Source organism: Mesoplodon bidens, assembly GCF_964165515.1.
Source record: "Mesoplodon bidens genome assembly, chromosome: 19".
Taxonomy (NCBI): Eukaryota; Metazoa; Chordata; class Mammalia; order Artiodactyla; family Ziphiidae; genus Mesoplodon; species Mesoplodon bidens.
In genome coordinates this window covers 55,306,569-55,321,992 of record NC_138179.1, presented here as the reverse complement: position 1 = coordinate 55,321,992, position 15,424 = coordinate 55,306,569, and the positions used below count along the sequence as shown (strand labels likewise).

Genomic DNA, 15,424 nt, shown 5'->3' with positions numbered 1-15,424 from the left:
CAGGGAGGGAACCCAGCCCCACCCATCAGCAGTCAAGCAGATTAAAGTTTTACTGAGCTCTGCCCACCAGAGCAACAGTCAGCTCTACCCACCACCAGTCCCTCCCATCAGGAAACTTGCACAAGCCTCTTAGATAGCCTCATCCACCAGAGGGCAGATAGCAGAAGCAAGAAGAACTACAGTCCTGCAGCCTGTGGAACAAAAACCACATTCACAGAAAGATAGACAAGATGAAAAGGCAAAGGGCTATGTACCAGATGAAGGAACAAGATAAAACCCCAGAAAAACAACTAAATGAAGTGGAGATAGGCAACCTTCCAGAAAAAGAATTCAGAATAATGATAGTGATGATGATCCAGGACCTCGGAAAAAGAATGGAGTCAAAGATCGAGAAGATGCAAGAAACGTTTAACAAGGACCTAGAAGAATTAAAGAACAAACAGAGATGAACAATACAATAACTGAAATGAAAAATACACTAGACGGAATCAATAGTGGAGTAACTGAGGCAGAAGAACGGATAAGCGACCTGGAAGACAGAATGGTGGAATTCACAGCTGCGGAACAGAATAAAGAAAAAAGAATGAAAAGAAATGAAGACAGCCTAAGAGACCTCTGGGACAACATTAAAAGCAACAACATTCACATTATAGGGGTCCCAGAAGGAGAAGAGAGGGAGAAAGAACCCAAGAAAATATTTGAAGAGATTACAGTCAAAAACTTCCCTAACATGGGAAAAGAAATAGGCACCCAAGTCCAGGAAGTGCAGAGAGTCCCATACAGGGTAAACCCTGGGAGAAACACGCTGAGACACATAGTAATCAAACAGGCAAAAATTAAAAACAAAGAAAAATTATTGAAAGCAGCAAGGGAAAAATGACAAATAACATACAAGGGAACTACCATAAAGTTAGCAGCTGATTTCTCAGCAGAAACTCTACAAGCCAGAAGGGAGTGGCATGATATACTTAAAGTGATGAAAGGGAAGAACCTACAACCAAGATTACTCTACCGGGCAAGGATCTCATTCAGATTCAATGGAGAAATCAAAAGCTTTACAGACACGCTAAAGCTAAGAGAATTCAGCACCACCAAACCAGCTCTACAACAAATGCTAAAGGAACTTCTCTAAGTGGGAAACACAAGAGAAGAAAAGGACCTACAAAAACAAACACAAAACAATTAAGAAAATGGTAATAGGAACATACATATTGATAATTACCTTAAACGTGAATGGATTAAGTGCTCCAACCAAAAGACACAGGCTTGCTGAATGGATACAAAAACAAGACCCATCTATATGCTGTCTACAGGAGACCCACTTCAGACCTAGGGATACATACAGACTGAAAGTGAGGGATGAAAAAAGGTACTCCATGCAAATGGATATCAAAAGAAAGCTGGAGTAGCAATACTCATATCAGATAAAATAGACTTTAAAATAAAGAACATTACAAGAGACAAGGAAGGACACTACATAATGGTCAAGGGATCAATCCAAGAAGAAGGTATAACAATTATAAATATATATGCACCCAACATAGGAGCACCTCAATACATAAGGAAACTGCTAACAGCTATAAAAGAGGAAATTGACAGTAACACAGTAATAGTGGGGGACTTTAACACCTTACTTACACCAATAGATCATCCAAAATGAAAATAAATAAGGAAACAGAAGCTTTAAATGACACAACAGACCAGACAGATTTAATTGATATTTATAGGACATTCTGTCCAAAAACAGCAGATTACACTTTCTTATCAAGTGTGCATGGAACATTCTCCAGGATAGATCACATCTTGGGTCACAAATCAAGCCACAGTAAATTTAAGAAAATTGAAATCATATCAAGCACTTTTTCTGACCACAATGCTATGAGATTCGAAATGAATTACAGAACTTCCCTGGTGGCGCAGTGGTTAGGAATCCGCCTGCCAGTGCAGGGGACACGGGTTCGAGCCCTGGTCTGGGAAGATCCCACATGCCGTGGAGCAACTAAGCCCATGCGCCACAACTACGGAGCCTGCCCTCTAGAGCCCGCGAGGCACAACTACTGAGCCCGAGTGCCACAACTGCTGAAGCCCATGCGCCTAAAGCCCATGCTCTGCAACAAGAGAAGCCACCCAATGAGAAGCCCGTGAACCGCAACTAAGAGTAGCCCCCACTTGCCACAACTAGAGAAAGCCCGCGTGCAGCAACAAAGACTCAAGGCAGCCAAAAAAATAAATTAATTTTTAAAAAAAGATGAGTTACAGGGGAAAAAAACGTAAAAAACACAAACACATGGAGGCTAAACAATATGTTACTAAATAACCAAGAGATCACTGAAGATATCAAAGAGGAAATCAAAAAATGCCTAGAGACAAATGACAATGAAAACATGATGATTCAAAACCTATGGGATGCAGCAAAAGCAGTTCTAAGAGAGAAGTTTATAGCTATACAAGCCTACCTCAAGAAACAAGAAAAATCTCAAATAAACAATCTAACCTTGCACCTAAAGGAAATAGAGAAAGAAGAACAAACAAAACCCAAAGTTAGCAGAAGGAAAGAAATCATAAAGATCAGAGCATAAATAAATGAAATAGAAACAAAGAAAACAATAGCAAAGATCAATGAAACTAAAAATAGGTTCTTTGAGAAGATAAACAAAATTGATAAACCATTAGCCAGACTCATCAAGAAAAAGAGGAAGAGGACTCAAATCAATAAAATTAGAAATGAAAAAGGAGAAGTTACAACAGACACCGCAGAAATACAAAGCATCCTAAGAGACTGCTACAAGCAACTCTATGCCAATAAAATGGACAACCTGGAAGAAATGGACAAATTCTTAGAAAGGCATAACCTTCCAAGACTGAACCAGGAAGAAACAGAAAATATGAACAGACCAATCACAAGTAATGAAATTGAAACTGTGATTAAAAATTTTCCAACAAACAAAAGACCAGGACCAGATGGCTTCACAGGTGAATTCTATCAAACATTTAGAGAAGAGCTAACACCCATCCTTCTCAAACTCTTCCAAAAAATTGCAGAGGAATGAACACTCCCAAACACATTCTATGAGGCCACCATCACCCTGAAACCAAAACCAGCCAAAGATACTACAAAAAAAGAAAATTACAGACCAATATCACTGATGAATATAGATGCAAAAATCCTCAACAAAATACTAGCAAACAGAATCCAACAACACATTAAAAGGATCATACGCCATGATCAAGTGGGATTTATCCCAGGGATGCAAGGTTTCTTCAATATATGCAAATCCATCAATGTGATAAACCGTATTAACAAATTGAAGAATAAAAACTATATGATCATCTCAAAAGATGCAGAAAAAGCTTTTGACAAAATTCAACACCCATTTATGATAAAAAAACTCTCCAGAAAGTGGGCATAGAGGGAACCTACCTCAACATAATAAAGGCCATATACGACAAACCCACAGCAAACATCATTCTCAATGGTGAAAAACTGAAAGCATTTCCTCTAAGATCAGGAACAAGACAAGGATGTTCACTCTCATGACTATCATTCAACATAGTTTTGGAAGTCCTAGCCACGGCAATCAGAGAAGAAAAAGAAAAGGAATACAAATTGGAAAAGAAGAAGTAAAACTGTCACTGTTTGCAGATGACATGATACTATACATAGAGAATCCTAAAGATGCCACCATAAAAACTACTAGAGCTAATCAATGAGTTTGGTAAAGTAGCAGGATACAAAATTAATGCACAGAAATCTCTTGCATTCCTATACACTAATGATGAAAAATCTGAAAGAGAAATTAAGGAAACACTCCCATTTACCATTGCAACAAAAAGAATAAACTACCTAAGAATAAACCTACCAGGGCTTCCCTGGTGGCACAGTGGTTAAGAATCCGCCTGCCAATGCAGGGGCATGGGTTTGAGCCCTGGCCCAGGAAGATCCCACATGCCACGGAGCAACTAAGTCCGTGCGCCACAACTACTGAGCTTGCGCTCTAGAGCTCGCGGGCCACAACTACTGAGCCCGCGTGCCACAACTACTGAAGCCCACGTGCCTAGAGCCTGTGCTCCGCAACAAGAGAAGCCACTGCAGTGAGAAGCCCGCACACAGCAACAAAGACCCAACGCAGCCAAAAATAAAAATAAATAAATTTAAAAAAGAATAAACCCACCTAGGGAGTCAAAAGACCTGTATGCAGAAAACTATAAGACACTGATGAAAGAAATTAAAGATGATACCAACAGATGGAGAGATATACCATGTTCTTGTATTGGAAGCATCAGTATTGTGAAAATGACTATACTCCCCAAAGCAATCTGCAGATTCAATGCAATCCCTATCAAATTACCAATGGCATTTTTTACAGAACTAGAACAAAAAATCTTAAAATTTGTATGGAGATACAAAAGACCCCGAATAGCCAAAGCAGTCTTAAGGGAAAAAGATGGAGCTGGAGGAATCAGACTCCTTGACTTCAGACTATACTACAAAGCTACAGTAATCAAGACAATATGGTACTGGCACAAAAACAGAAATATAGATCAATGGAACAAGATAGAAAGCCCAGAGATAAACCCACGCACCTATGGTCAACTAATCTATGACAAAGGAGGCAAGGATATACAATGGAGAAAAGACAGTCTCTTCAGTAAGTGGTGCTGGGAAAACTGGACAGCTACATGTAAAAGAATGAAATTAGAACACTCCCTAACACCGTACATAAAAATAAACTCAAAATGGATTAGAGACCTAAATGTAAGACCGGACACTATAAAACTCTTAGAGGAAAACATAGGAATAACATTCTTTGACATAAATGACAGCAAGATCTTTTTTGATCCACCTCCTAGAGTAATGGAAATAAAAGCAAAAAGAAACAAATGGGACCTAATGAAACTTCAAAGCTTTTGCACAGCAAAGGAAACCATAAACAAGACGAAAAGACAACCTTCAGAATGGGAGAAAATATTTGCAAACGAATCAATGGACAAAGGATTAATCTCCAAAATATATAAACAGCTCATGCAGCTCAATATTAAAAAAACAAACAACCCAATCCAAAAATGGGCAGAAGACCTAAATAGACATTTCTCCAAAGAACACATACAGATGGCCAAGAAGCACATGAAAAGCTGCTCAACATCACTAATTATTGGAGAAATGCAAATCAAAACCAATGAGGTATCACCTCACACCAGTTAGAATGGGCTTCATCAGAAAATCTACAAACAGCAAATGCTGGAGAGGGTGTGGAGAAAAGGGAACCCTCTTGCACTGTTGGTGGGAATGTAAATTGATACAGCCACTATGGAGAACAGTATGGAGGTTCCTTAAAAAACTAAAAATAGAGCTACCATATGACCCAGCAATCCCACTACTGGGCATGTACCCAGAGAAAACCATAATTCAAAAAGACACATGCACCCCAATGTTCATTGCAGCACTATTTACAATAGCCAGGTCATGGAAGCAACCTAAATGCCCATCAACAGACGAATGGATAAAGAAGATGTGGTACATACGATGGAATATTACTCCACCATAAAAAGGAACGAAACTGGGTCATTTGTAGAGACGTGGATCGATCTAGAGACTGTCATACAGAGTGAAGTAAGTCACAAAGAGAAAAACAAATAGCGTATATTAACGCATAGATGTGGAACCTAAAAAATGGTACAGATGAACCGGTTTGCAGGGCAGAAATTGAGACACAGATGCAGAGAACAAATGTATGGACACCAAGGGGGGAAAGCGGCAGCGGGTGAGGGTGGTGGTGTGATGAATTGGGAGATTGGGATTGACATGTATACACTGATGTGTATAAAATGGATGACTAAAAAAGAAAATGGATGACTAATAAGGACCTGCTGTATAAAAAATTAAATTAAAAAATTTTTACAAGTAATAAATTAAAAATAAAAAAAGAACACTACAAGGGGAAGGGAAGGAGGAACAGCTAAAAGGAACGCTTTTGTCTCAGGTATGGGACTCAGATGGGATGGAGCAGGCAGAGGATGGCTGCTGTTTTATAAACCTTGCAGTCTATTTGACTTGTAAAACAATGTATGATTTTTCTGAGTGATTACTTTGATAAAAAATTTAAAATAAGTTTAACAGTCAACCCCAAAGTTTTGTAGTGAATGTTAACTAAAAATAATAAATAATGAGAACCTTTACAATTCTGTGCACATAGCAGGTGTTCAGTAAATACTAGTTTCCTTCCTTTTGTCAATTAGATAGAGTATGTGCTCGCAGTGATATTCATATGACTCAGAGGTTAGGTGGTTGGCTAAGCAGCAATGTGGGGTATGTCACAAAGCAAATTATGTGCCTTTCTCATCTTTTTTTTTTTTTTTTTGGTACGCGGGCCTCTCACCGCCGTGGCCCCTCCCGTTGCGGAGCACAGGCTCCGGACACGCAGGCTCAGCAACCATGGCTCACGGGCCCAGCCGCTCCGCGGCATGTGGGATCCTCCCGGAGCGGGGCACGAACCCGTGTCCCCTGCATCGGCAGGCGGACTCCCAACCACTGCGCCACCAGGGAAGCCCTCATCTTTTTTTTTTAATGGATGGTTTTATTTTTCTTGGAACCATATCAACCTTATGGTTACTGTTTCTTAGAATTTAGACTTCTGTGCAACTGACACATGAAAAATCACTTGGTTATTGAGTGGATCTAGAGGGCTATGCATAGAACAAATTTTAAAATACTTAGCAACTTTGAAATTACTCTAAGAAACCTGAAAACAATGATATCTATACCTAGATTATAAATTATTTAAGGCCAGTTACATTTCTCTCTCTTCTGTAGTTGTCAGTTAGCTGCTTTATTTTCCTAGTCCACAGTGCCTAGCCCACTACTACCTCTGTTCCATGAGCTCTCACTGTGGTGGATGGTGGTGAGCGATACTGAAAAGAAAACCAGCCAGCATAAGGTCCTTACATGTTTCATGGACAACACATATTGTGTAACTGGACTGTAAACTCCTTGGGGACACAGACCATATATTCTGCCATGTCAGTACGTCCAGGATAATGAATGCTATGCAAAAACAGATATTCACTTAGTCATCAAATATACACTGAACACCTACTAAGTGCTGGTAGTCACTGTGCTAAGCTGTAAGAATACCTCAGTGAACTGGACAGGTAAACTCCTGCTGTCTTAGAATTTACATTCTAACAGAATGTTTGTTGAATTCATATAATCCAGTAAAATGATGGCCCGCATTGAACCATTTAAGCAGGATAAAGAATTGTATATATAAAGAGTTTAACCATTTTAAGATATGTTTGTTGTATGATGTCGGTGCATGCTATGAGAAGGAAATAAGAGATATCCGATCTTTTTTCTCTTTGCAGATAAGATGCTCCACGTCATTTGCAGCTTTCTTCAAAAGAAAAATCACTAGTGCTGTGCTCTTGCCATAATACCAAACCTTTTGACTTATGCTTTGGTGCTGCAACACTGGAAGAATTGCACACAGGTTCCAGGAATACCTTTTTTTTCATTTGAGTGATTCTTTGTGGATGGAAAAAGATTTGAGTCTTAATAATTACCTTGTTTTAAAGCTACTTCTCTATAGTCTGAACTGCTTAATAAAGTAGGCCACTTACCAATGAGCCACACAGTCAGTTCTTGTCAGGAGCTGGTTGAAAACTGTGCTGTGCATGTAGCAGGGATGGCACAAGAAGATAGCCGCCGTGGTCAAGTGCCGTCTACCTTTTATCATGGTGCCAACCAGGAGCTTGACCTGTCCACCAAAGTGTACAAAAGGGAATCAGGAAGTCCTTATTCTGTGTTAGTGGACACCAAGATGAGCAAACCACATCTCCATGACGCAGAGGAGCAGCCGTATTTCAGGGAGACGAGAGCAGTGTCTGACGTGCCTGCTGTGAAGGAAGACCGGGAGAATTCTGATGACACAGAGGAGGAGGAGGAGGAAGTCTCCTACAAAAGGGAGCAGATCATAGTGGAGGTAAACCTTAATAATCAAACATTAAATGTGTCTAAAGGGGAAAAGGGTGTCTCTTCTCAGTCCAAAGAGACTCCTGTTCTTAAGACAAGCAGTGAGGAGGAAGAGGAAGAGAGTGAGGAAGAGGCCACGGATGACAGTAATGACTATGGAGAAAACGAAAGGCAGAAGAAAAAGGCGAAGATAGTGGAGAAAGTCAGCGTTACCCAAAGGAGAACGAGGAGAGCTGCCTCTGTTGCCACAGCTGCCACTTCCCCTACTCCCAGAGCTACGAGAGGTCGTAGGAAGAGTGTAGAGCCACCTAAGCGTAAGAAGCGGGCCGCGAAGGAGCCCAGAGCGCCAGTCCAGAAAGCTAAGTGCGAAGAGAAAGAGACTCTGACCTGTGAGAAGTGCCCCAGGGTGTTTAATACTCGCTGGTACCTGGAGAAGCACATGAACGTTACTCATAGGCGCATGCAGATTTGTGATAAGTGTGGCAAGAAGTTTGTCCTGGAAAGTGAGCTCTCCCTTCACCAGCAAACAGACTGTGAAAAAAATATTCAGGTAGGTTTCATCACCAAGAGGGCAAACTTTCCAGGATAGAACCTGGCTGTTGACACTCACCTGGTATCTGCCCGAGAGAATAAATGCAATAGAGGCTGAAGGGACAGTTTTCACCAATTTATCGTTTTAAAAGCCCCTGCTTTGGTCTTTTCAAAAGCAGCCTTAACAGTTTCTTTCAAAAGCATTAAATGTAACTGACGCTGGACTAGTGGGAACCCAGGTACATTGGAAGGGGGATCTGTTATAGGTGATTGACAAGGAGGTAAAGTCAACACCGACCTTGCACTGAGATTTACTCTTGTAAGACATGTAATATGATTCATTCTGGCATCTTCTGTGTCAAGGTGGGAGATACCAAGTCAAGGTCAGGAGTAGAGAGAGGTCCTTTTCTAAGGTTTGAAAGGATGCCAGATGCTAGTGCAGCTGATGGGGACAGAAACCATAATGACTCAGACTGGTGGAAATGGAAGATCTCCAGGAGTGAGTTTGCTTTCACCAGTGGAGAGATGACAACATAAGTTTGTCAAGAGGCTGAGCCCATGGGAATACGCAGACGTTAAACGAGGCTGGGCTGGTTGAGAATGCTGCCCACCTGGCAGTAGGGTTGCGTAATGCTACTGTGCAGTATTGTTAAGGTAACAAAACATGGTGTTCAAACCGGGCGAGTCCTTGAAAGGACTGTCTTGTGATAGGTTAAGAAGTGTGCTAATGATATCACGTTGAGTGACGTATATTATGTTGAGCTATGTTGGTTTGCACCTGTGAATGCATGTTAATGAATATTCATAAAAGGTAAGTCTATTAATGTCTCCAAAAGATATGTAAAATAGAAATTTCTTGTACCATATTTAAGCTAAACTTCTTTTAGAAGATGAAATTGTTCTGTTTCAGTGTGTTTCTTGGAATACTCTTGATTTGGAGCGCTCCTTATTTTTCACGTTTCTTTCTTGCTTTGAATCGACGACCAAGATCATTGCTTTACTTCAAAGAGGTCTTTTTAACAGTATAAATTATATTTGCTAAAAATTCACTGCTTTTTGATTCGTCAGTTGTGACTTGATCTCTGACACGCTTGGTAAATAAAAGAAGACTGAATCGTGGTGCCTACCCTCCAATAACTGCTGGTGCCCAGGGCCTGGTTCTGAATTGGTTGCAACAGTTCAGGCCAAAAGGAGTGCAATGCTGTGCTGCACCCGAGGGTCAAACTTAGTTCTGTCATGACTCGTTGCTGGAAAGGGTGTATCTTGATCTTGATGTTTATATAGTTTGTTTGTTTTTTTTTTACTTACATTTGCTTCATTAAGTACAGAAAACAGTTAATAAATCCTTTTTTTGTGTGACTTTCTTCACTGTTCCTCACCATAATTTCATTTACACTTGTATTTAGGTTTTGTGGGTTCTGCTAAAAGAACTCTGTTTGCATTTCTAATCCTGATGACCTGGAAACAAGTAAAAATTAAAACTGTGCTTATAGGAGTTGTCTGTCCTTCTCTCGAGCAGTATCCAGCCAGAGGCTTATCTCTGTGACTCTTCTTTGTTTCCTGAAGGGATAATGTGTTCAGAGATCTTTATTTACAGTGAATAACAGCTTGCTCCCTTCAGCATCCCAGAGTCTGATGGTTACCTAGAACTTCCTAATATTGTTTTTAACCAGAAGTATTTTATTTTGGTACATGTTATGATAGCCTAGACTAGTGATGATGCATAATACAGGGAACTAGGCAGGAACGCCTGTGTCTCCTACAGATGCCTATGTGAGAGATCTGGAGCTGGGCTCCCCGGGAAAGGGGAGGATGAGACCAACAGCCGAGGGGTCATATTAAATTCTGCCAGGGGGAAATGTTTAAAAGAAAAAATTCGATTTGGGAAGATATAATAAAATCTCAATAATTTGTGTCAATGAAGGCTCCAAATGCATTCTCTAAGCTACAAAAACATTGTTATACTTCTACAGATATATAACCATTAATGTATGCTTTATCTTGTTTTTATTTATGTTAATATAAAATTAGTTTGTATTCTCTGGTAAACACGTATTAACTGCATAGTAACCCATGTGTAGGAAACAGCTGCTCTTGGTAATCCATATATAAAAAAAAAAAAAACACTTGAAGGTTCTTTCCAAAGGTATAATGCTAATTCGATAAAAGCAGTCAGTTCTTTGACATTAGTGGAACTTCCTTTTTGCCTTACTTTTTGCCATTGTCTTCATACTCCCAAAGTGTCTCTAAAAAAATTCATCTTGGGGCTTCCCTGGTGGCGCAGTGGTTGAGAGTCCGCCTGCCGATGCAGGGGACGCGGGTCCTTGCCCCAGTCCAGGAGGATCCCACGTGCCGCGGAGCGGCTGGGCCCGTGGGCCATGGCCGCTGGGCCTGCGCGTCCAGAGCCTGTGCTCCACGACGGGAGGGGCCACAGCAGTGAGAGGCCTGCGTGCCGCAAAAAAAAAAAATTCATCTTGGAAAATAGAACATAAGAATGTTGGTGTTGGAATCTGGACTCCGTGGATTTGTTTGGATTCTGGCCTGTGCCACGAATCTAAAGCACACCCATTTCATGGGACTTCTCTGGTGGTCCAGTGGTTAGGACTGGCACTTTCACTGCCGTGTCCCAGGTTCAGTCAGTCCCTGGTCAGGAGAACTAAGATCCTGCAAGCTGTGCAGCTTGACCAAAAAATCATTATAATAATAATAAAGCACACCCATTTCAGCTGCCAGTCAGCAGGTGTGGCTTTCTGGAAGCTCCTATAAATAAAGATTATTTCTGTTTATCCTGCTCAGTGTGTTTCCTGTAATAAATCATTCAAGAAACTCTGGTCCCTTCATGAACATATCAAGATCGTCCATGGATACGCAGAAAAGAAATTTTCCTGTGAAATTTGTGAGAAGAAATTCTATACCATGGCTCATGTACGGAAACACATGGTTGGTAAGTTTTTTCTGTTGCTTTTCTCGTACACCTATAATTTACCCTTGTTCTTTGGTGTGTTTTATACTTTGGATTGGGCAGGATATGAGGAACTGCCTCATTTGAATCAGTTTTGACTTGTTGAAACTAAATACAACATGTCTTCAGTAAGCATCACCAAATTGGATGGTAGAGTCTTCCACACCCAGGTTTCTTTTCAACATTGTTATTTTTTCCTTCAGAACTTTGCCGGTAAAGCCTCACAGTTTAGAGAATAATCAATTAAGATGGCATGACCACCTTACAGTAGGACATATCTCTTTTCCCATTTGAGCCTTTTGGTGGACCGTTTCTGAGCATAAGTGCATTCTGTGTTGCAGCACACACGAAAGACATGCCGTTTACCTGCGAAACCTGTGGAAAGTCATTCAAACGCAGTATGTCACTGAAGGTGCACTCCTTGCAGCACTCTGGAGAGAAGCCCTTCAGATGCGAGGTAAGGCATGTGCTGCCCACCGGGCCCAGGCATGGGGGCTGGCTTATGTGTACGTGGTGAGCCGTGGGAGAGAGGTGTGCCTCGTGCAAGGCACAAGGCTGCGTTTCCACGGAGCCATCAGACCCATGCTCTGAGCGTTGTGTTATCTCACTGCTGGATAGAGAGCGGTCCTTTTTAACACAGAGTTAACTCACTTAGATGAGGTTAAGTTTGGGACTAACACGTGACGAGTCATTTTACTTTTCCCAGTAATTCAGAGAAGTTAGATATGCTTCAGGGATAATTACTTGGGAAATTTTCCCTTTTATTATAACTCAGCTAAAGAAATATAGCAGAGCCAAATAGTTGACACAAGCAGGTTCTATTTTGAGTATGAAAAATATACCTAATCTCAGGCTATGTAGGGTGGGCGCAGGTAAAGCTGCTATGCTTGGCATTCAAAAATCTCCACTGTGTCCAATGCAGAACTGTGACGAAAGGTTTCAGTACAAGTACCAGCTACGCTCCCACATGAGCATCCACATTGGGCACAAACAGTTCATGTGCCAGTGGTGTGGCAAGGATTTCAACATGAAGCAGTACTTCGACGAACACATGAAAACACACACTGGTAAGAATTTCTTGGGAAAGGTACAGATGTGTCTCAAGCACTTGTTAATGATCACCTGTGAGTCTGTTTACTTAAAATTCTAAGCCACGAGTCTGCATTCTAAGTGCAGATTCCGCTTTAAATAAACCTGATATATAAAAATACAAATTTATAATACCGAAAAGTTAGGCTTTCATAATTTTATTTATTTAAAAAAGGATTGTTAGTGCCTTTTAACTGTGGGTTCCTTCAAGATGGTAGACTCTTTATTTGGGACACAGGATCTCCTGAAATTGTATGAAACTTGTTTTGCATATGTGTGTATGTTATTTTTCTAAGGAAAGGGTTCTGGGTCTTTAAAAAATGGAGGCCATTGTGGGTTTTTGGGTTTATTTATTTATTTAATTTTTGGCTGTGTTAGGTCTTCATTGCTGCGTGCAGGCTTTCTCTAGTTGCCACGAGCGGGGGCTACTCTTTTGTGGTGTGCAGGCTTCTTATTGCAGTGGCTTCTCTTGTTGCGGAGCACGGGCTCTAGGCGCACGGGCTTCAGTAGTTGTGGCACGCGGGCTGAGTTGCCCCATGGCATGCGGGATCTTCCTGGACCAGGGCTCAAACCTGTGTCCCCTGAATTGGCAGATGGATTCTTATCCACTGCACCGCCAGGGAAGTCCCTGAGGACATTGTTTTTAATAGGATACTCTCTCAATATCCTTAAAGTTTGATTGGATTTTATTTACCGCAATTCACTACTTTTTACGAACACATCCATCAAATGACTTTAAGTAGTATTTTAACTACGTTGTGTTTTCAGAGGTATGTGCTTCATAGCGTAGATTTGAGTCTTGACAGCATTGGATCACACAGCCTCCAGGACGCTGGTTAGCATAATAGCCCCCTGTAAACACTGGGGCATTGTGTGTCTGTCTCACCTTGACGCTCTGGAATTAGCTGGCTTTGCACAAATTGAACAGTGTGAAACATATTTCAAGTTTCTAAATAAAATCTAATCACAGGATTCTAGGTTCTGTTAGCCTACAGAGTAGCAGAGCTAGAAAGAACCACAAGAGATTATCTTGCTTAGCCTTTATCTTGCTTAGCCTTAGTGAGGAAATTCTGCCCATAGCTGGGCCTCCTGTAGTTCCCATCTCTGTTAAGTCCAAAGAAAAACACCTGCCTGGTGGGCTTCTTTCCCATTCAGAGCAGGACCTCTGATTTCAAGGAATAAGCTAGAGGAAGAGCCATGAGAGGAGTTTAAGTAAATTACATCTCAAAAGGTAGTGATAACCTTGAAGCCTAAGTGGATAGCAGGATATATCAGAGTATTTTAACAAATTCTCCTCTTAAAATCTGGTGGCTCTTGGATAGGCTCTTAGTTCTGAGTCGCCTTTAGGGTGCAGTCTTTTGTTAATTCAGCAGGAAACTATGGAACTAGACAGAAAGTACGTTTTTTTTGAAGGCAGAAGCTGTGTCACATTCACACACTGTGCTTGGCACATAGTAGATGCCCAGTAAATGTTTGTCGCAAGATTGGAAGGAAACTCCACCACTTAAGCCTCTGCGCTCACCTCCTCTTTCCTGCCCGTCTCCCTGCGCTTCTTCCTCCCGGGTCCCCCCTCTCTCCTTCTCCTTCTGCGTTTCTTACTCTTTCTTCTTTCCCCTTTGTCCTTCTTTCTTTCTTCAGGCCCTTAAATGTCCATAATATGAAACTGAAGTGTACATTTTGTGATTAATGTATAAGTTGAATAAAACTTTATGTGAAGTATTCTCCTTTGACCAAATAGGCAAGCTGAACATTCCCTGTTCCTTCTAAAGGAATACAGCCACCTAAATTCACTTAAGTTTTTATTTTTCTCATTAAAAGTAGTAGTACATACTTATTAAAGTATATTAGAAAATATGACAATTGAAATGATCTATAATCTTATCAGTGAGAGATGACTACTGTTAACATTTTAGCACATATTTTTTTAATTCTATAGTTTCTTAATATACATATAGATACTATGCATAAGTGTTTATACGTTCATGTATATAGTAATAAAACAAAAGTTGGGTCTTTACGCTCTGTTACAACCTGCTTTTTATTTTACTGTATTATGTCATTAACAGTAATATCATTTTAATGGTTGTATAATAGTCCTTCTTATAAATTTGCTGTAATAATAGCCATCATTTATTATGCACATATATGCTGAGTACTATCTTAAATACTTTACATACATTATCTCATTTAATCAGTATAACCTTTTCTTTTTTTTTTTTTTTTGCTTTATAACAAATTTAATCAGTTATACATATGTTCCCATATCCCCTCCCTTTTGCGTCTCCCTCCCACCCTCCCTATCCCACCCCTCCAGGCGGTCACAAAGCACCGAGCTGATCTCCCTGTGCTATGCGGCTGCTTCCCACTAGCTATCTACCTTACGTTTGGTAGTGTATATATGTCCATGCCGCTCTTTCACTTTGTCACAGCTTACCCTTCCCCCTCCCCATATCCTCAAGTCCATTCTCTAGTAGGTCTGTGTCTTTATTCCTGTCTACAGTGCTCCTGTTAAGGATGTTATCTCCATTTTATTTAGCCAGTTCCCTATTGGACATTTAGATTATTTCTATTTCCAATTTTTCTACTGTTATAAATAATACTGTGACAAACAACTTTGTGGCTAACACATCCATGATTATTTACTTAGGATAAATTCCTAGAAATGGGATTATTAGGGCAAAGGGATGTGTATAGTTTTAAGACTTGGTGGTATGTATTGCAAAATAGCCATCCACATATACTCTTACCAGCTGTGCATGAAAATACCCATTTTCCCAACCCTATCCAATGCTAAATAAAATCATTGTTGAACTAATAGGTGAAAAATGGTTTCTTACTGTGTTAATTTGCACTTAATTGCTAAGTAAGATTGG

At 40.5% G+C, this 15,424-nt stretch overlaps 1 protein-coding gene across 2 annotated transcripts in view; it reads left to right on the top strand.

The window, feature by feature from the left end:
• Positions 1–15,424, top strand: part of ZNF652 (zinc finger protein 652) — a 66,101-nt gene that overhangs the window by 41,279 nt on the left and 9,398 nt on the right. For both annotated transcript variants that reach the window (XM_081219984.1, XM_081219983.1), the window contains 4 exons: positions 7,363–8,519; positions 11,297–11,444; positions 11,804–11,919; positions 12,385–12,529. In XM_081219984.1, coding sequence (XP_081076110.1) covers positions 7,620–8,519; positions 11,297–11,444; positions 11,804–11,919; positions 12,385–12,529 — 1,309 coding nt within the window. In that variant the 5' untranslated portion in view covers positions 7,363–7,619. The remainder of the gene's footprint in view (positions 1–7,362; positions 8,520–11,296; positions 11,445–11,803; positions 11,920–12,384; positions 12,530–15,424) is intronic.